Below are 22382 nucleotides of genomic sequence, written 5' to 3' on the forward strand. Positions count from 1 at the left end.
GGTGCATTGGGTCGGCCAGGGCAGTGGGGCTCAGAAAAGCAGCAAGGGTAGCTGCAAAGGAGCCCCTTGCTGAAATGGTGTACCGCAGGCCTCGGCTAATGGCCCTCCTCTCAGCCGAACAAAAGAGCCCTGCACTCTGTGCTGCCCACTGCCCACTGCCTGCACCGCCTTCACAATCTATTAAAGGGTATCTACAACATACCTACAGCAAACACCAACACCATACCTTATGGTGAGCTAGTAAATGCTCCCCTTTGAGATCAAGAGAAGACAAGAATGCCCATTATCACCATTTAAATTCAACTTTTACAGTAGATAATTCTAACTAGGTAAGACTGGAAAAATAAAAAACATGGCAAAGGTACTGAAAAGAGGAAACAAAGCTGCTCTTAGTATTTGTTTAATATGGTTGGGCACAGTGGCTCATACCTGTAATCCCAACACTTTAGGAGGCCGAGGTGGGAGGATTGCTTGAGCCCAGGAGTTTGAGACTGCAGTGTTAATGATCATGCCACTGCACTCCAGCCTGGGCAACAGAGTGATATCCTGTCAAGTATAATATTTTTGATATGAATGTGGGGGCTTCCCCCCAAAAAATGCTCTCAGAATTTAATGAGGAAAATAACCTATGCCAACTCTTGTTTTTTTTTCTTTTTCTTTTTCTTTTTTTTTTTTTTTTTTGAGATGGAGTCTGGCTCTGTCACCCAGGCTGGAGTGCAGTGGCGTGATCTTGGCTCACTGAAAGCTCCACCTCTCGGGTTCACGCCATTCTCCTGCCTCAGCCTCCAGAGTAGCTGGGACTACAGGCGCCCGCCAGCATGCCTGGCTAATTTTTTTTTGTTTTTGTATTTTTAGTAGAGATGGGGTTTCACTGTGTTAGCCAGGATGGTCTCAATCTCCTGACCTCGTGATCTGCCCGCCTTGGCCTCCCAAAGTGCTGGGATTACAGGCGTGAGCCATCGCGCCAGGCCTCTATGCCAACTCTTACAATGAGAGATTCAGAATGAACAACGGACACATACCTGTGATACTGTTTTGTTGCTTGAAGCTCAATTGTGAGAAATTAAAACAGAATTCCATATTAAATGGCCTCAGTCTTTTACCCTATTTCTTCTTCATATTTGGGGCAATTTCTGATAAACCACAATAAATGATGTTGTAGGTGACATGCTTTTATCTAAAAGTGTATTCAGAAATAGACCCACACATCATCTTTTACAAGAGCAGGGCATTTGTCTTTAAAAAAAATTAAATCATACAAAAGAACTTAATGAGATCCGAATCAGGATCTAAATACTGTTTCTAATAACTCTCAAGGCAGTGAGTAGGGACAGTCAGCCACAGGGCTCATTGGTTCCTCTCTCTCAGGGGTCACTGTCTTTTGTTGCCTGATTTTCTAGTGCCTTGAAAACTGTTGTTTCATATTTTTTTTTCTATGTGTTTTTGGTTGTTTTAAATGGGTGGGTAAATCTGCTCTCTGTTACTTCATCTTGGCTGGAAGCACAAGTCAATTTAATTAAATGGCTCATCATTTCTTGTATAGTCCTCTTTTTTGTTAATAAAGAGTTGTTTTAACACACATTAATACAATTGCTTGGCCTTTCCCTTAGAAGTTTGCGTAGATTTATTTTATTTTATTTTATTTTGTTTTATTTTATTTTATTTATTTATGAATGAGACAGGGTCTCACTCTGTTGCCTAGGCCGGAGTGCAGTGGCCCAATCATGGCTCACGGAAGCCTCAACTCCTGGGTTCAAGTGATCCTTCTGTCTCAGCCTCCCAAGTAGCTGGGACTACAGGTGTGCACTACCACGCCTGGCTAGTTTTTGTATTTTTTGTAGATAAGGGGTTTATCCATGTTGCCTATGCCAGTCTCAAACTCCTGAGCTCAAGGGATCCGCCTACCTTGGCCTCCCAAAGTGCTAGGACTACAGCATGAGGCACCATGCCTGGCCTGTTTCATTTGTTTTGAAAGTAACTGTTAATTTTAAAGGTCCAATCTGTGAGGATCTAAAGAGTAGGAGCCCTGAGATGAATAATTCCTGAAGGCTTTCAGCATTCTCTCCTGCTGTGTGCTTTGTTATTGACAGCTGTTCAAGGTCTCACCACCTCTGGAGTTTTAACCCACCGATGTGTTTCATAAATTTTAATGAAAGACAGATAGAGAGAAATCATAGATAGGCCAACATGATTGTACCATATCCATGCACTGGCTCAAAATGAAAATCTCTGTGATATTACCCTGAGTTACATTTGTGGAACACACCAAACTCCATCTTCTAGCTTGTCTGATCCAGCTAGCTAAGGGAAATCAAAAGTAATTTGCAAAATCTTTTATGTTCTTGGTACATTGCTCTGATTTATTTTTTAAGGCACAGAAAATTGTCCAAATGCATAGTACAAATTTGCAAACAAACTACATATAGTTATTTGGACGATGGTGTTTTTCTAAGGAGTTTGTAAAGAATGTGGTTTAACTTGCCAGTGTGTAATGCTAAACTTATTTCTTGTGTGTTATTATGAACTTTATTTATAATTTCATAGCAGCTGTTTATTTTCATTGCTAAGGTACAATTCAGATGTTCTTGGCTTAACTCAGTATTCTCTGTATCTCACAAAATTTAAAATTAGACTGATACTTCATAAAGATTCTTCAGATGTGGCCAGATTATTTTAGAAACAGCTTTAGTTATCCCTGATAATAAATATTAGGGAGAGAAAAAGAAATTGAGGTCTTTGAAGAATCCCTAAATATCATTTCAGTCTATCACTGTCAGCCTCCCTCACTGCTTTCAGATCCATTCCCAGCAGCATTTACAGGGTGGCCAAGCTTCCTCATTTGGGTTCCAGCTCTCTTAGTTTCTGTAGCCTACTCATTGAGCTAATGAGCAGTGTAGTGGCTGAGAGCTAGGGAGAAATATGAGAGAAATCAAAGAAGACCCTTTCTGACTTTTGCCCTAGATTGTTTGAAACGAAATAACATTAGAATAATGAGGAATTGACCACCTTTCCCTTGTTGCGTTTTAGGTGTCTTTTCTGTACCATTTTATTATGTCGTCTTAATCATAAACAGCCTACATAAATACTTGAGTTCAGGTTAGGATGACAATGAAAAAGGGATTAGAAATAACGTGTATTCTTTTTTCTTAAGCCTTCAGAAGGACTGTAAAAACTTAAAGATGTTAAATGCAAATGCCATTGCCATTCCAAGTTAACAAGCATAAGAGTTTTTTGTTGTTTATTTTTGGGGGGTGATCCTTAATAGTATGTGTTTTTCTTTTCAGCTACCAAGTCAGGATTGTTACCCCCACCACCTGCGCTCCCTCCGAGACCTTGTCCATCACAGGTAGGAGACATATTTGATTTATGTAAACTGTTCGGTGGTAGGGAAGTTGTCCTATCGCTGTGCTTCTTTGCAAGGGTTGGTCGCCACAGATCTGGTCCATGAGATTCCCAAGCTGATACCCTGTGAAGAGAGCAGAGAGTGGTTTAATTTATTCTCATCCAGCCAGCTCCCCAGCCTCATGTGGAAGAGAGAAAGTTTCCTCAATAAGCCACCAAGCATACATATACTAGTTCACTCTTGGCTGTCCAGGGGTGCGTCTGTTTTCATCCCCAGAGAAGGGTAGAAGAAGGGGCCTCTCTCTAATTGGAGGTGGAGACATGGTTTTTCTGTATAGTATGTGCAATCTGGGTGCCTATATTTTCGTCAGCACTTTAGGAGCTATGTTAATTCTACATAAACAAAAAATAAATGGTTATCAACGTGGGGTTAGTGCCGTGGTTTTGGCCTATGGTGCTTTCTTTAGGATGGTATTTTTCCTCAGAACAAAAAGCTGAGATAACAGGAGGGGGAGAACATGTCACCAAGATCTGTTTCACCCCTAAATTAATTCTGCCTTATTTACATGTGCCACTATGGCCTTATTCATCAACACTTTGCAGAGCTGAAAATGAGAAGCAAACAGTGGAGTGTGGTATATGATGCTACAGATCTTTCCTTTTGTTAATTGCTGCTGAAGAAACTTTCTATCTTTAAAGACCCTTTCTGATTTTTGGCAGAAAATGTTGGGAAATTTCTCTGTAGACAGTCCCTGTTTCTGCTTCATTGTTCTGGGTGGTTCAGAGCTATCCTTCCATATGGGGACATCTCAGGACTCATGAGTCACTGAAACCACTTTTAACACATACTTGTCCTTCTTTCAGTGAATGAAATGGTTTTTAGCATCCACTCAACCTTGAGATGCAAATACTATGAGATATTGGCTTCCTGCTTTAGTGCGAAGGGTAATAAAAAGCCCATTTCTTCCTGACCTGCATATAAACCAGCGAGAACTCCTTTCCAGGATGTAACATTGGCCTTAAGAGATATTGGTTGAACCGTCAACAAGTATTTATTGAGTCCCTGCTGTATATCTAATGCCAAACCTTAGTTTTGCCCTAAGCCTTTCATTGGCTGTAATTTCTTCTCATTCAAATTATTAGCTGTGTCTATTGAGCATCTCCAATAAATCAGGCATTGTGCTAAGTGCTTTCAGTGCATTATTTAATCCTCACAAAACCCCTCTGAGGTAGATACAGGTACTAATATTATCCCTTTTTTTTTTAACAGATAAGGAAGTTGAAGTATATGGGGGCTAAGCAAGTTACCCAAGGTGGCATAGCTAGTAAATAGTAGAGCCAGCTCCCAAATTGCAATCTGTCTCCTAAAGACTCCTCCTGTCACCATCACTGGAGTCTGAGTGTCTATGTGTACAGCCAGACAGCAGATCCATTACACTTGCAATGGAGGCTTTCATCACAGGCCCCTAAGGAGGACCTTGATGAGATGAGGCTCCTGCTCCACACCAACAGCAAACCTGGACTTTGTCACAACAAAATGAGCAGGCATTTGCTAGCTGCTAGTTCAAGCCTGGGGCTTGAGAGCCACCTGGTTGAATGCATGGAAGACCTGTCTGAAATGACTTTTGTAACCAACCTTCTAGCTTTCTCTTCCTGCACAAATGCCAGTAGTTACTACCCGGTCCCAAAATATGCTGCTGCTATCAGCAGTCTTCATCTGAGCTGCTTGAGGTGGGCTTCTTGCCTGCTTTTGGAGCTTAGTCACCAAAGATCTGATTGGGGGATCTGGGAATTCTCTAGTCACTGTTAATGAATGAGTCTGCTTCTTTGTCTACCAGATTTCCCATCACAATATAAACAGTGAGCCCAGTACTCAGCCTAAGCCTCCGGCTCAGCTGCCTAACTATGGAGATTTCAGATTTCAGGAACAGGCGTGTAAGAAATGGAGGCAGAAGATCCACATTCCATTTCTCTCCCCTATTCCCTCCTTTCACCCAGTGTAAGTGGGACACACATATTCAGATATATGAAGTCCTGGGCAATAAACACATGGTTATATTTAGTTTTTGTGCCATGTCAAGTTGATATTGACCCTATGAGCGTCTTACTAACCACTTTGTATGGGACACCTATATATTCTAGTCTTTCTCAAACTGCTTGTGATAAAACAGTCTCTGGGAGATATTAATAGGGCTCTGTGGTACAGATTTGCAGACTGCTGCCCCTCTACCCCTCTGGGAGAGTCGCTGTGCAAGTGAGCTCACTAAAGGCTTTGGAGGCCTACAGTAAGTAAAGCTAGTAAATTTTGTTAAAGCCAGCAATTTCCTAGCTTCTGTGACCATTGATATCTTTATTTATAAAATACCTGTTAGGATACAAAACCAGTGTGCAAAAAGCACAAGCATTCCTTTACACCAAGAGTAGGCAAGCAGAGAGCCAAATCATGAATGAACTCCCATTCACAATCACTACAAAGAGAATAAAATACTTAGGAATACAGCTAACAAGGGATGTGAAGGACCTCTTCAGGGAGAACTACAAACCACTGCTAAAGGAAATTAGAGAGGACACAAACAAATGGAAAAACATTCCATCCTTATGGATAGGAAGAATCAATATCGTGAAAATGGCCATACTGCCTGAAGTAACTTTTTTTTTTTTTTTTTTTGAGACGGAGTCTCGCACTATCGCCCAGGCTGGAGTGCAGTGGGGTGATCTCGGCTCACTGCAAGCTCTGCCTCCCGGGTGCACACCATTCTCCTGTCTCAGCCTCCCGAGTAGCTGGGACTACAGTTGCCTGCCACCACGCCCGGCTAATTTTCTGTATTTTTTAGTAGAGACGGGATTTAACTGTGTTAGCCAGGATGATCTCGATCTCCTGACCTCGTGATCCACCTGCCTCGGCCTTCCAAAGTGCTGGGATTAGAGGCATGAGCCACCATGCCCGGCTGCCCAAAGTAATTTATAGATTCAATGATATTCCCATCAAACTACCATTGACATTCTTCACAGAATTAGAAAAAACTGTTTTCAATTTCATATGGAATCAAAGAAGACCCCATATAACCAAGACAATCCTAAGCAAAAAGAACAAAGCTGGAGGCATCATGCTACCTGACTTCAAACTATACTACAAGGCTACAGTAACCAAAAGAGCATGGTACTGGTATCAAAACAGACATATAGACTAGTGGAGCAGAACAGAGACCTCAGAAATAACACCACACATCTACAACCATCTGATCTTTGACAAACCTGACAAAAACAAGCAATGGGGAAAGGATCAAAGGTCAAAATAAAGGGCTCTATTTTAAAGTGAAATCAGGTTCTGATAAATTTATCATTTGGCCTAGATAACATTGTTTTAAATTTATCAAGGTTGAATATTCAAGTGGAATGCTTGTTTTGTGTAATGTATTTTTCCTTTGTTAACTTTGGCAGTACCTTTTACTGTATGTTCCCTAGTTATAGAATTGGTTCATAGATTGCTCAGAGCTACTCATATCTCTGGATTCATGTATTATGAAGAAACAATTCTGTTTCAGACCAGCTTGTGCTGATTGAATCTCAAGTTTTGGAAGTTCTCTTGTGAGGATTTCTTAAATTTGAAAACTACTATTCTCAAGTAGTTAGGGACCATAGGCACACACTACCAAACCTGGCTTTCCAGGTTTTAAGTATGTAAGAAAAATGAGTTTGTACATTTGCAATATGCATACAGAGATATATAAAGATTGTTTCTACATACACCAAAAGCATATATTCTTTTATCAAATGAGAGAGATGAAGTATAGGTTTTCAGCATAACATGCAGTTTAGCTGGCTCATACTTATTCAAGCACCACTGTGATATGAACATCTGGATTAAGTTATACAAATGGGGCCCTGGAGTTAGGAAAAGGAATAAGTTAAAAGAAACATCTTTTTATTTTTCATACTATAGGTAAGATCAAGAAGAACCTAGTGACTATATACAAAATTAAGTAGTTTGTGTTTCACATTTTCCTGTGGCAAGACTAGAGACTAGGGCATGGTCTTTTGGCTCAGCTCAGAAGAGGACTTTTTTTTGAAAAAAGACTTATTTATAGCATAAATAACCAAAAAGCAATTAAAGTAAACTATTTCATATAGAGCAGTGCATTCTTTTGTTTGTTTTTGTTTTTGTTTTCTTAAGACGGTCTCGCTGTGTCACCCAGGCTGGAGTGCAGTGGCATGTTCAGGGCTTACTGCAGCCTTGACCTCCCAGGCTGGATTGCAGTGGCATGTTCAGGGCTTACTGCAGCCTTGACCTCCCAGGCTCAAGTGATCTTCCCACCTCAGCCTAAAGTGTTGGGGATTACAGGAGTGTGCTACTGTGCCCGGCCTAGAGCAGTGTTAAAGTGAGAGTTAAATGTATTAGCCCACTGTTTGTGTCATTTTAATAAATCCAGTAAATTGCCATCTGTAGAGTTTGTGTTTATTCTTTTTTTTTTTTTTTTGAGATGGAGTTTCACTCTTGTTTCCCGGGCTGGAGTGCAATGGCGCAATCTTGGCTCACCGCAACCTCCACCTACCCAGTTCAAGCGATTCTCCTGCCTCAGCCTTCCGAGTAGCTGGGATAACAGGCATGCACCACCACACCCGGCTAATTCTGTATTTTTAGTAGAGATGGGGGTTTCACCATGTTGGCCAGGCTGGTCTCGAACTCCTGACCTCGTGATCTGCCCACTTCAGCCTCCCAAAGTGCTGGGATTACAGGCATGAGCCACCGTGCCCGGCGAGTTTGTGTTTATTCTGTAGGTCAGTTCTCTGCTAAGGGACTGTCTGGTACTTCAGTAGCTAAGTCCTTTTAATAGTGTTGATCTCATGACAGTTTTCTTATGGCAATTGTGATAGAGCCACAGCTTCAGTGTAACTATAATAAAGAAAAGATTTTGGGGGTGCAAGACATTATCTTTTAAGTTTTCTATTAGCACCACATTTGATAAATTGGGGTTCCCTGCAGACTAATGTGCTCAGAATTTTCCTATTTCTGCCACTAATTTCTCACCTTATATGTAACAAAGTTTTCCTCACTAGCAATGTAATGAGTACTAAAAATAGCACTGGAAGGTGAAAGCACTGTGGGAGAAGCATTTGATGAATACCTTTAAGCTTAGAGAGACCAAGAAGACTCATGGAAGGGGTGAGATGACCAATGAAATTAGTTTTAAAGAAACAACAGAACTTTTTTTTTTTTTAGCTGGCTAAAAGATACAGAGCTTTACCGCAGATTAAAAAAAAAAAAAAAACCCAAATGCAGAGAAACAGGCTTGCAGGAGGTCCTGGTATGTTTGAGGAGCTGCCTGAGATTTGGAAAGCCAGATTGTAGGGAAAATGGCTGTAGTGTTCTGGAAGTGGCCATGGGGAGCAAGCCTCCTGCTCACTTCCAGTTCCAGTTCCGGTAGGGATGTGGGAGAGAAACAGCCCCTACCAAAGGAGTTCTGTCTGGGGAGCAGAAACTGACGGGAGGACAGGGTTTTAGCCTAGTGGTTCTCACCCTTGGCTGCACAGTGGAATCATCTGGGGGAGCTTTGAACGTGCTGAGGCCTGGAGCCCCTCGCAGAGATTTTGGCATGGGGTGCTGAGGTCCGGCCACTGGGAGGTTTAAAAACCTCCCCAGGTGATTCTGAAGTGCAGCCAGAGTTGAGAAGCACTGAATTAGGGCAAGAGGAAGGAATGCTCAGAGAAGAGGTTGAGAATATAGGGAATTTTATTGATGAGTTCTTATAGGGCATAATGAAAGGGGTTCTGGAGTTGGGGAGGCATGAGGTCAGCTTAGGGGATGTACTCAGACCCTATGGGGACAAGAACTCAGATCACAAGGGGCGTGGGAGTCAAGGGATTCTTGTGGTGACTGATGTGAACAGGGCTAGAGGATGTGACAGGAAGGTCCTACTGGAAGAACTAGTCACTGTGTGCCTCAGGTCCTGTGTGTACTACTGTGAGAGGCTAGCCATGAACACAGATGGCCTCAAGAGGAAACCAGAACAACTGTGGTCCATTCAGTTAATTCCTCATCTAACTTCATAATCTGGCTAGAATCAGGTCCTGAAAGTGATATCGAACCCAATAGGAATATGGCAGTCATGCTACTGTTTTTCAAAGACTGATTTTTTAGACACAACTTTTTATAAAATACTACATTTGTTTTATTTGGAAGTAAAAACTGCAGCTCACTTAAACTTAAATGGCAGTTCGTAGGCCCTGAATTTGTGAAATATTCAACACCATTTTAAATACTCTATCCTTTTAATTAATATCCTGTCATTTAAATTATTCTTTCCACAAGTTAATACACAGTTGGTGATTCAAAATAGTAAATTCTTCTGGGAGAAATTAAGAGTTTTAGACCACACATACTTTTTTGGGGCGGGGGAAGGAATTCCTGGTGATTATGTAAGTCTCTTACAGGGCTATCTAATCCATTTTTAAGTGTTAATTTTATTAAAGCATAACATACATACTGAATCTATTTTTAACACATACTAAATCAATTTTTAAGATAGTAAAATGAAGTATAGGTTGAGTACCCTTTGTCTGAAATGCTTGGGACCAGAAGTGGTTTAGATTTCACTTTTTTTTTTGGAATATCTACATTACACTTACCTAGTTGACCATCTCAAATCTGAAAATCCAAAATCCTAAATGCTCCAGTGAGCATTTCCTTTGAGTGTCATGTTGGTACTCAAAAAGTTTTGGAAGGCCGAGGTGGGTGGATCACCTGAGGTCACAAGTTCGAGACCAGCCTGGCCAACATGGTGAAACCTCATCTCTACTAAAAAAAAAACCAAAAATTAGCCGGGCGGGGTGGCAGGCGCCTGTAGTCCCAGCTACTCAGGAGGCTGAGGCAGGAGAATCTCTTGAACCTGCAAGGCGGAGGTTGCAGTGAGCCAAGACCGCGACATTGCACTCCAGCCTGGGCAACAAGAGTGAAACTCCGTCTCAAACAAACAAACAAACAATAAAAAAAGAAGAGGCCAGGCTTAGTGGCTCACGCCTGTAATCCCAACACTTTGGGAGGCTGAAGCAGGCAGATCACCTAAGGTCAGGAGTTCGAGACCAGCCTGACCAACATGGTGAAACCCCATCTCTACTAAAAATACAAAAATTAGCCTGGCGTGATGGTACGTGCCTGTAATCCCAGCTACTCGGGAGGCTGAGGCAGGAGAATTGCTTGAACCCAGGAGGTGGAGGTTGCAGGGAGCCGAGATCGAGCCACTGCACTCCAGCGTGGGTGACAGAGCAAGACTCTGTCTCAACAACAACAACAGAAGTTTTGGGTTTTGGAGCATTTTGGATTTTGTATTTTCGGATTTTGGATACTTAACCTGTATTATATTGTTGTCAACTTTCAAATATCTATAAGAAAATAGCAAGAAACATTATTTAATGTGAACAATAGAGAAATGTCATTGCTTTTAAAATTGCATGTTTTTTAAATCAAATTAAAACTCCGTGAATAAACACCAAACATCATGAAATCTCTTGCTGTAATATATTCAAATGACCTCATGTAATATGTAAGTCATTGAATCACCTTAAGATACTGCCTGTTAAAGCATATTTATGAACTTTCAAAGGTATATACAACATCCTAATTTTTACTCATCAAAATACGAATTTAATATGTATCAAGATAGTTTCTATTCATGCATGTATTAGAAAATCAGAAGTTATTCCAAAGTGAATTTATAAACGTATATCACCTAAGATGCCACCTTCATTTTCTTCCAAAGTGTTACTTTGTTCTGTCCTACAGTGTATGCTGTAGATTAGCTGAAAAATCACAACATGTTAATGAGTATTTCAGTGATTAAGGAAAGAAGATATAAACCAAGGCTGTACCTTCATTTGTGATGATGAAAGAACATACTGAAAGCTGTACCACACTGTGCTGAATGTAGTAATATGAATGTGTCTGTCTGTGGTCTTATCCTTAGTCCTGCTACTGTGTAGCTCTCTGGCTTTGTGGGAATTAAGTAAGTTAGTCTCATGGACCTATCGCCCCTTCTATAAAGTAAGAAGATTGGACTAGAGGGATCCTGCTAGTGCTAAGATGTCTGATTCTATTTTGTATTCTCTGTTCAAGAATTTTTTTTGTAATATAGATAAAACATCATGAAACACAGTTGAGGGACAAGATAGGTTGGACTAATTTTCCCTGCTCCTCCCTGCTAAGTACAACTAAAACCCCCAGAAATACTATAATGGAAAGAGGATTTTTTTTTTTTTGAGACAGGGTCTCGCTCTGTTGTCCAGGCTGGAGTGCAGTGGTGTGATCATGGCTCACTGCACCCTCAACCTCCTGGGCTGAAGGGACTCAGCCTCCTGAGTAGCTGGGACTATAGGTCCTTGCTGCCACACCGAGCTAATGTTTTTATTTTTTATAGAGACAGGGTCTTCCTATATTGCCCAGGCTGGTCTCAAATTCCTGAGCTCAAGTAATCCTCCCACCTCAGCCTCCCAAAGCCTTGGGATTACAGGTGCGAGCCATCATGCCTGGCCAGAACAAAGACTTTGAAAGGTTTAAAGAGGAAAGAGGACTGGCATGACAGTGAACTAGAGACTTCGAGTAGACAGAAGACCAATAAGGAAATAGAAAGCTTGAACAATACCATGGTTCAACTTGATATAACATAACTATAGAACACCCAGCATCAGCACAATAGACATTTTTCTCAAGTGCACTTGGAATATTCTTCAGGATAGACCATATGTTAGGCCACAAAACAAGTCTCAATAAATTTAAAAAGATTGAAATTATATTAAACATCTTCTCTGATGTCAATGGAATGAAACTAGAAATCAATAACAGAAGTAAAATGGAAGATTCACTAATATGTAGAAATTAACATACTCTTAAAAACACAAAGAAGAAATTATAAGTGAAATTAGAAAATACCTTGAGATGAGTGAAAACAAAATCATATCAAAACCTATGGGATGCAGTGATAGCAGTACTCGGAGGGAAAGTTTTAGCTATAAACACTTAACATTAAAAAAGAAGAGATCCAAAATCAACAGTTAGCTTTACACCTTAAGAAACTGGAAGAAGGCTGGGCACAGTGGCTCACGCCTGTAATCCCAGCACTTTGGGAAGCCAAGGCGGGTGGATCACGAGGTCAGGAGATCAAGACCATCCTGGCTAACACGGGAAACTCCGTCTCTACTAAAAATACAAAAAAAATGTTATTCCGGGCGTGGTGGCGGGCGCCTGTAGTCCCAGCTACTCGGGAGGCTGAGGCAGGAGAATGGTGTGAACCCAGGAGGCGGAGCTTGCAGTGAGCCAAGATTGCACCACTGCACTCCAGCCCGGGCGACAGAGCGAGACTCTGTCTCAAAAAAAAAAAAAGAAAAAAAAAGAAACTGGAAGAAAAAGAACACACTAAATCCAAAGCTAGCAGGACAGAAATAAGAGTAGAGTGTAGAGAAACAAAATAGAGAACAGAAAAACAACAGAGAAAATAGTTGAAAAGTTGATTTTTTGCAAAGATCAATGAAATTGACAAAACTTTAGCTAGACTGACCAAGAGTATAATTAAGCATGTGTTAACCTCTGGTCAAAATAAAGGGCTCTATTTTAAAGTGAAATCAGGTTCTGATAAATTTATCATTTGCCCTAGATAACATTGTTTTAAATTTATCGAGGTTGAATATTCAAGTGGAATGCTTGTTTTGTGTAATGTATTTTTCCTTTGTTAACTTTGGCAGTACCTTTTACTATATGTTCCCTAGTTGTAGAATTGGTTCATGGATTGCTCAGAGCTACTCATATCTCTAGATTCATGTATCATGAAGAAACAATTCTGTTTCGGACCAACCTGTGTTGATTGAATCTCAAGAGTTTTGGAAGTTCTCTTATGAGGATTTCTTAAATTTGAAAACTATTCTCAAATAGTTCGCACTGAATGACAAATTCAAAAGGCAAAGGAAATGGCCATAGTGATAAGTGCAAGGAGAAGAGAGGGTGAGAATTAGTAATGAAATACCAGCATTGGAATGGAGGAGAAAAGTGTAAACCTGTCCCCCTTCCTTCTTTTTGAAAGAAGTGCTCAGCATTTTGCTCTTTATCAATAAGTGTCTTTAGAATTAATCCTAGTAACTAATTCAAAAGAAAGGAAAAGTTCTATGATGACATTTATTTTAGTATTATAAAAATAAGAACAATACAGACCACCTTAATATCTAGGAAGAAGGCACTGGTCAAGGGTAATGTATATCTGCCTGATTAGAATATTAGGCATCTATTAAAATGATTACATGACAAAACAGTAGAAAAGAGGGGTAACAGCTGAATACAAAAGTGTTTCCTGATTGTACCACATAAGTATATGGTAGACCTTTGATGGTAAGGTTTTCTCATCTCTGAGGATGACCTTGAAGGTCCATGGTGCATGGTAATTGGCCCCTTTCCAGTGGTCGGATTTCGAATTACTTTTACATTAGCCACTGTTCCCTTCCCAGTAGGGTTTTGAGATTCTTAGCTCCTTAGTGAATTTCTACTAACTCTTTTTAGGGGTCTAAAGGGATCGCTTAGGTGACTCATTTATAATTTACCTATCTTGTCTTATAACTTGTTTTTATAAGTTTTTATATTTTGGGAGATGATGTATGTGTAGTATTTATGTGAATTGGGATATCTGTGAAGGTCTCCAGATGGTTCAGTCCTAAATGTCAAGTGCCTACTGTTAAATACTTGGAGAAGACTGCTAAGTAATTGGTAGAAGTTTAAATGGCTGTTTTGGTGGGGAAGTTATGCAGTTTTTCTTTTAAAAAATTTGTCTTAAAATTAAGGATTGGGGAAAAGAAAAAAAAGTCCTCTGATATGACAACTAGAATAAAGTCATTTGAAGATTTACCAGAATAAAATGACCTTTGGAAACTACTTTTAGAGACCAGCTCTCAGAAATAGTGATAAGACATATATTGCATAATTACATTGTTACGATGACTCTAGCAATTGTGAGGTTCAAAGAAATAGTGTACTGAAGTATTATCATCTAGTCATTTTTAAAATCTATGTTCTTTGGATAGTAAACTCTTATTGCCCTCACTCTTAAATAGTAATTCTGCTGTGTACATAATTTTAGACTGAAAGTAATTTTTCCTCAGTATTTTGAATGCATTACCTCCTCTTCTAACATTTATTGCTGCCACTGCTCCGGATTGTACTGTCAATCTATTTTTTATTCCTTTGGTGCAGCTTTGTCTTTCCTCTGGGATTGCTTTTAAAAGTTTATTTTTACTTTCTGAAGGGGTGGGTTGCCCCTCCACACCTGTGGGTGTTTCTCGTTAGGTGGAACGTGAGACTTGGAAAAGAAAAAGACACAGAGACAAAGTATAGAGAAAGAAATAAGGGGGCCCAGGGGACCAGCGTTCAGCATATGGAGGATCCTGCCAGCCTCTGAGTTCCCTTAGTATTTATTGATCATTTTTGGGTGTTTCTCAGAGAGGGGGATGTGGCAGGGTCATAGGATAATAGTGGAGAGAAGGTCAGCAGATAAACACGTGAACAAAGGTCTCTGCATCATAGACAAGGTAAAGAATTAAGTGCTGTGCTTTAGATATGCATACACATAAACATCTCAATGCGTTAGAGAGCAGTATTGTTGCCCGCAGGTCCCACCTCCAGCCCTAAGGCGGTTTTCCCCTATCTCAGTAGATGGAACATACAATCGGGTTTTATACCGAGACATTCCATTGCCCAGGGACGGGCAGGAGACAGATGCCTTCCTCTTGTCTCAACTGCAAGAGGCATGCCTTCCTCTTATACTAATCCTCCTCAGCACAGACCCTTTACGGGTGTCGAGCTGGGGGACGGTCAGGTCTTTCCCTTCCCACGAGGCCATATTTCAGGCTATCACATGGGGAGAAACCTTGGACAATACCTGGCTTTCCTAGGCAGAGGTCCCTGCGGCCTTCCGCTGTGTTTGTGTCCCTGGGTACTTAAGATTAGGGAGTGGTGATGATTCTTAACTAGCATGCTACCTTCAAGCATCTGTTTAACAAAGCACATCTTGCACCGCCCTTAATCCATTTAACCCTTAGTGGACACAGCACATGTTTCAGAGAGCACCGGGTTGGGGGTAAGGTTATAGATTAACAGCATCTCAAGGCAGAAGAATTTTTCTTAGTACAGAACAAAATGGAGTCTCCTATGTCTACTTCTTTCTACACAGACACAGTAACAATCTGATCTCTCTTGCTTTTCCCCACACTTTCAGTGTTCTGTTTTGATGGCGCCATGATGGGTTTAAGCGTAGATTTAAATTTGTTTATGCCAGGTGACACTTGGCATGCATTTTCCTTCTGGAAAATCATCTTTAATTTTAGGACATTTAGTGATATCTCTGTGGGTTTTGCTTCTCTACTTATTTCTTCTGTTTTCTTCTGGAACTAACTATATTTCTGTCAACACATTAAAAAAAAAAACTCTAGTAATGTGTCTTTCATCTTTCTTTTTTCTTTTTTGAGACAGGGTCTTGCTCTGTCACCCAGGCTGTGCAATGGGATGATCCATGGCTCACTGCAGCCTCAACCTCCTGGGCTGAAGCTGTCCTCCCACTTCAGCCTCCTGAGTAGCTGGGACTACAGGCACATGCCACCACACCTGGCTAATTTTTTGTATTTTTTGTAGAGATGGGGTTTTTTCATGTTACCCAAGCTGGTCTTGAACTCCTGGGCCCAAGCAGTCCTCCCATCTCAACCTCCCAAAGTGCTGGGATGTACAGATGTGAGCACCGCACCTTGTCACTTTCATCTATTTATGTTGTGATCTTTCTGGGCTTGCTCTGGATGAAATCTTCATCTTCCAAATTAAAAATCCTCTGCATAACTATATAGCCTAGAATTTTTCCTATTCTGTTATTAAGCCTCTATCACTATTCTTTGATTCTAGGTTTTATAATCCATTCTTTTTTATAACAACCTGTTCTTGTTTTACTTTTCCCTATTTTTGTTTTATACCCATCTATTCTTTTTTAGGATCTATTCTCCATTTTTAACTTTGAGGATTCTAAAATACTTACTTTAAAGTTATTTTTAACTTGTTCTATTTTTGTTTTTGTCAGGAGCGAATTTGCCTTTTTTATTTGGCTGTTCTACCATGCTTTTTGGAATTTTGTTTTGTAGGCTTATTTTGAGTTGGAGTTCAATCTCATTCTCAGTTCTCTGAGCTCCTCACTTTCTGCCAGTTCAGTGGCTGTCTCTACCAACTATTCCTGGCATCCATGGCCTCCAGTCAAGAGCTGATTCTTATACTTGAAATACAGTACTTCCATCTGGTGCAGGTGTCAGGGGTCTTGTAGATGGCACCCAATGGTGCTTAGCCCAGAATCTGCTTCAGTTCCTTTCCTAAGTAGGCAACCCAGAACTTCTCCACAGGCTTCATCTTGGTTTTGCAGCTTCACAGGTAGCAAAGTGATACCTTAGCCTCTGGCATCAGGGAATGAGCTTGGTACCAGTCCCCTGCCTCATGCGGGACATTTATTTATTTTTAATTTTTATTATTATTATACTTTAAGTTTTAGGGTACGTGTGCACAATGTGCAGGTTTGTTACATATGTATACATGTGCCATGTTGGTGTGCTGCACCCATTAACTCGTCATTTAGCATTAGGTATATCTCCTAATGCTATCCCTCCCCCCTTCCCCCACCCCACAACAGTCCCCAGTGTGTGATGTTCCCCTTCCTGTGTCCATGTGTTCTCATTATTCAATTCCCACCTATGAGTGAGAACATGCAGTGTTTGGTTTTTTGTCCTTGCGATAGTTTGCTGAGAATGATAGTTAACAGCTTCATCCATGTCCCTACAAAGGACATGAACTCATCCTTTTTTATGGCTGCATAGTATTCCATGGTGTATATGTGCCACATTTTCTTAATCCAGTCTCTCGTTGTTGGACATTTGGGTTGGTTCCAAGTCTTTGCTATTGTGAATAGTGCCGCAATAAACATACGTGTGCATGTGTCTTTATAGCAGCATGTTTTATAATCCTCTGGGTATATACCCAGTAATGGGATGGCTGGGTCAAATGGTATTTCTAGTTCTAGATCCTGAGGAATCGCCACACCGACTTCCACAGTGGTTGAACTAGTTTACAGTCCCACCAACAGTGTAAAAGTGTTCCTATTTCTCCATATCCTCTCCAGCACCTGTTGTTTCCTGACTTTTTAATGATTCATGCGGGACATTTAAATCCCTGTTATTAGGAGCTCTCAGCTGCCTCTGTCTGCTTCTGCACCCTCTGCCTGCTTCTGCACCCTCTGCCTGACCTACCACTTTGTGATTTGGCCCCACAGAGACCTTTATCTTGCTTCTGAGTGGGACTGAGTCTTTTAAATTTTAACAGTTCATGCTAACACTCTCACATCTGTCATTGCATATCATTTTATGGAAGGGGAAGTTGAGATTCAGAGAGCAGAAGTTAACTACTTGGGCCTCGCAGTTGGTAAGTAAGCCAGCCTGCTGTAGAAGAAAAGGGCTGGAAAAGGTTTCTGGGGAAGTGCTAGAAATTTAATAAGCATGTAGAGAGAGAAAAATCATTCATTATACATCACAAAAATTAACTGTAGATCTGCTAAGTAAAAGTTGATTAAATTTCTACACTCTGTGCCCACCAATAATTTTCTAAATGTGAACTCTTTCCTACATTAATCTCAAATGCTTATTTTTAAAGTGCCTTCCCCAGTGCAGACTTACATTCATCTTAGCCAAAATGGCCTTCACATTTGGTCTGTGGGCCATATTTGATGTAGCAAAAGGCCAAGGGTAACCCTTATTCTACCCCCTAAAAGGGAACAGAAAGAGAACTTTTGCATAATAAATAATTATTTATGCATTTCAAAATTGATTTTGAGTACACAAACCATAGAGGCTTTGCGATTCTTCATGTATTTTATTAATTTATCAAGCACTTCAACAGAGTGCCCGATGCTCTTCTAGATGCTTTACAAATATTAACTCATTTAAGCCTCACAACAACCACGTGCAGTGGGTTCTATTGCTATCCTAACATTGCAGATAAGTAAACAAGGCACAGAGAACCTCAGCAACTTGCTTGAGGTCAGTGACAGAAAGAAAGAGTTAAGGCTATGATTCCTACCTTGGCTATTTAGCCCCAGAGTACCAGCTCCTACTATACTACTATGCTGTGCTGTGAAACCACATCTCACAATTATTTTATTAACAATCAAACTGACACACTGTCTTTGTCAGGGACACATTTTATTTCATGGAACTAGTTAAAAATTAACTTTAACTCACTTCTGGTGACTTGTTTTCTTTCTTAGGTTCTTCCTCATTATATTATGCCCATGCTATTGTTACATAAAGCTCACTCTGCTGGTATCATTCTTCTGGAAGATGCCATAAATTCATCTAATCATTTCATCAGATGTTAACGGAATGTGCTCACTGTAGGCCCACAGTTTGCTGAGAACTATAGGAGCACAAAGATTGTGATGTGATCCTTATCCTGTAGTTCCTTTATCCTGCATCACCCTCTCACAGCAGTCATGCCCAACACTATCTATTCTATAGTCTCTCATGGTTCTTACAACTGAGTCATTTTCTGTGTGTCTCATTTAAACCCATTTCTTAATGCTTTATTGACACAGGTTGTAGGCAATAAACTGGTCACCATGTTTCTAATAACTAACAATATAGCCCAGTTTTCCCCTGGGGGGCTCAGTTATGGTGGTTTTCTAGGTTTCTGAGCAATGGAATCCTCATTTCTCTTCTCTGCTCTCCCCTATCGCACTGTGACTTTTTTTTTTTTTTTTTTTTGAGAAAGAGTCTTGCTCCGTTGCCCAGGCTGGAGTGCAGTGGCGCGATTCTGGCTCGCTGCAACCTCCGCCTCCCAGGTTCAAGCAATTCTCCTGCCTTAGCCTCCCGAGTAGCTGGGATTACAGGCACATGCCACCACGTCTGGCTAATTTTTATATTTTTAGTAGAGATAGGGTTTCACCATGTTGGCCAGGCTGGTCTGGAACTCCTGACCTTGTGATCCACCTGCCTTGGCCTCCCAAAGTGTTGGGATTACAGGCGTGAGCCACTGTGCATGGCCCACACTGTGACTTTAAGGAAGCACTCCTGAGGGGGTCAGGGGAGGAGCAGATGTGGATTGGGAGGATGCCCAAATGTGCTACTGTGCTAATGGGAAAGGACAATGGAGGACAACCAGGGGTTGGGCTCAGGGAGGCAGCCTGACAGAGGATTTAAGAGCATGGGCTTGGGGTTTCAAATCCTATCTGCCTCTTACTGGCTTTGTGACTTTGGGCAAGTTAGTCTCTCTGTGCCTCAATTTCATCATCTGTAAAATGGGGATCATGGTAGTACCCATTTTCATAGGGTTATGATGATTAAATGAGTGAAGATCTCTAAAGCACTTAGAATGATGCCTGGTGCCATAGTCAACCCTCAATAACATTTAGCTGTTATAATTATCATCACCACAGGCCTAGTGAAACAGAGGTGGGGTCTAGTTGGCAAACACAGAACAGACTCCAGATAGCTAGAAATTAGTTGCCACCAGCCCAGAATGAGTGCTGAAGTGGCTCGCTAAAGCACTTGCAGTCAAAGCACATTGTTACCTTCATCTGTGACCTTTCATGGGCTGTCTCTCTGCCTATGTCAGGGGTTGGCAAACTATAGCCTACAGGCCAAATCCAGATGGTCACCTGTTTCTATAAATAATGGAAATGTGAAGGAGAATCAATTGGCAAGAGGCACGCATAGCGCATCTTCAACCTTTTCCATCGGGGAACATGAGTCTTGAGAATCCTGCCATAGATCAAAAGAATGGCAATGAGAAGAACCAGTGGACAGGTGGATAGGCCTCCCCATCAGCCTTTAACCCTCCTGCTCTTATCTCAAGGATCATATGCCTGTGTCTGTGGTTTCTGATTTTTCCTTGAGGACCTTTGACCGAGATGATCTGTCTTTCAGACTTTACTAGCAAAATTCTGAGCAGTATCTTTTATACAACTGGCAGCTTCAAAGGCTTGCAGTGGGTAGGCCTCCCCAACTCTGTTTCGCAAGCATAATTAAAAGAAGCCAGACTCCTTCATCCTTGAAGGAGAGGAAGAAGAAAACAAGCCTGTCCAGAGAAAACGGGGTGAAGGAATTTTTCTTCCCAACTTCCTCCTAAATACCCTGCTCTGCCCATCAAATTTTGTAGGTATCACCCAGTGGTGTGTTGGTAAACCTTCTCCCCTGCGGGGTGGGGGAAAGCCCCAATTTGCAGCCGTTGTTGTTGTCTGTGTTGTGAATGCTCCCACCATGCTGACTGCAAGTGGAGCTGGGAAGAGATGTGTACCATCGGCTCACTAACACTAGCATGCTCTGTGGTAGACAGCTTCCCTTGCCTCTGAATCCTTGTGTCAGGATTCTACGTGGCAGGCAACAAGAGCTTTTTTTCTTTATGTATCATGCCAGTGATTTTAGTCTAGGGCACTGTTTTAGCCCAATCCCAGAATGTGCTATTAGAAATGGGGCCATATTTTTGAAGTTGCTAGGGGCAAAACTTCCCTCTTGTTTATGTTTAACTTGTGCCACTAGGTGGCACTTTAAGGACATTACAGGAAATAGGCTCTACTGGATTTTTAAAACTTTTTTTTTTTTTTGAGACGGAGTCTCACTCTGTCGCCCAGGCTGGAGTGCAGTGGCATGATCTCAGCTCACTGCAACCTCTGCTTCCCGGGTTCAAGCAGTTTAGCTCACTGCAACCTCCACTTCCCGGGTTCAAGCAATTTTCCTGCCTCAGCCTTCCGAGTAGCTGGGACTACAGGCATGTGCCACCACACCCAGATAATTTTTGTATTTTAGTAGAGATGGGGTTTTGCCATGTTGGCCAGGCTGGTCTCAAACTCCTGACCTGAGTTGATCTGCCCACCTCGGCCTCCCAAAGTGGTAGGATTATAGGCGTGAGCCACTGTGCCCGGCCCAAAACACTTTTTATTGAAGTATAATTGCATATAGAAAAGCAAGCTGCACATTTAATGTGCAACTCAATTTTCACAAGCAGAACACATGCATATAATCAGCACCCAAATCAAGAAACAGAATATTACTAGCATCCCAGAAGCCCTCCTTGTGCTGTTTTCCAGTCGCTATCTCTTATTCTTAGGGTTACCACTATTCTGACTTCTAACAGCATAAATTAGTTTGACTTGTGTTCTACTTTATATAAGTGGAATTATGCGGTATATACTCTGTGTCTGGCTTTTTATTAAATGATGTTTGTGTGATTTATACTGTTGTGTGTAATTGAGATCATTGCTGTATAGTATTCCATTGTATGTGCAAATATAACACTGTTTTCTACTATTGATGGACATTTTTGTACTTTTCAGATTTGGGCAATTATGAATAGTGCTGCTGTGAACACTCATATCCAAGTTGTTGAGTGGATGAGTGTTTTCATTTCTCTTGGATATATACCTAAGAGTAGAATTTCTAGGTCATGGTGTAGGCATATGTTCAGCTTTAGTAGGTACTGCCAAACAGTTTTACGAAGTGTTTGTACTGATTTACACTCCATTAATGGTGTTCCCACTCCAGTTCCACGTCCTCATCAATGCTGAATTTATTTTATGGATGGTTCCTAACTCTTAACATAATTTTTATAGCTCCCTTTCTGGCCAGCTATTTCTAATTGAAAAATTTTAAAGCCACATTATTCTGATGGACATGGCTCATGCAGGAAGGGCTATGTCAACCCAAAAGGGGACATTTATCACAGTCTAAGCGTGAACTATCAGTAAGTCGGAAAGGATGTTACTCTAACACTCCATCACACTGATACACAGAGCAAAGAAACCAGGAAAGGAATTCAGATTGTAAGTGTGATAAAATATCGGTTCATAGGCCAGGGCTCTGAGGCATTTTGAAATTTGTATATACATTTGTTATTATTGCCAGGCCTATATATGTCAGAGATTGGGGCCCAACAGAAAGGATTTCTAAAGGCCTCATAATGAAGTGCCTTTCAATTGTGCTGCTGGTGGGTGCCTGTT

General features: G+C 41.1%; 1 protein-coding gene across 6 annotated transcripts in view; it reads left to right on the forward strand.

The window, feature by feature from the left end:
- REPS2 (RALBP1 associated Eps domain containing 2) overlaps positions 1–22382 on the forward strand; it is a 197276-nt gene that overhangs the window by 150204 nt on the left and 24690 nt on the right. For all 6 annotated transcript variants that reach the window (XM_016942948.3, XM_016942952.3, XM_016942949.3 and 3 more), the window contains one exon: positions 3285–3346. In XM_016942948.3, coding sequence (XP_016798437.1) covers positions 3285–3346 — 62 coding nt within the window. The remainder of the gene's footprint in view (positions 1–3284; positions 3347–22382) is intronic.

The sequence above is a fragment of the Pan troglodytes genome, chromosome X (genome assembly GCF_028858775.2).
Source record: "Pan troglodytes isolate AG18354 chromosome X, NHGRI_mPanTro3-v2.0_pri, whole genome shotgun sequence".
NCBI lineage: Eukaryota > Metazoa > Chordata > Mammalia > Primates > Hominidae > Pan > Pan troglodytes.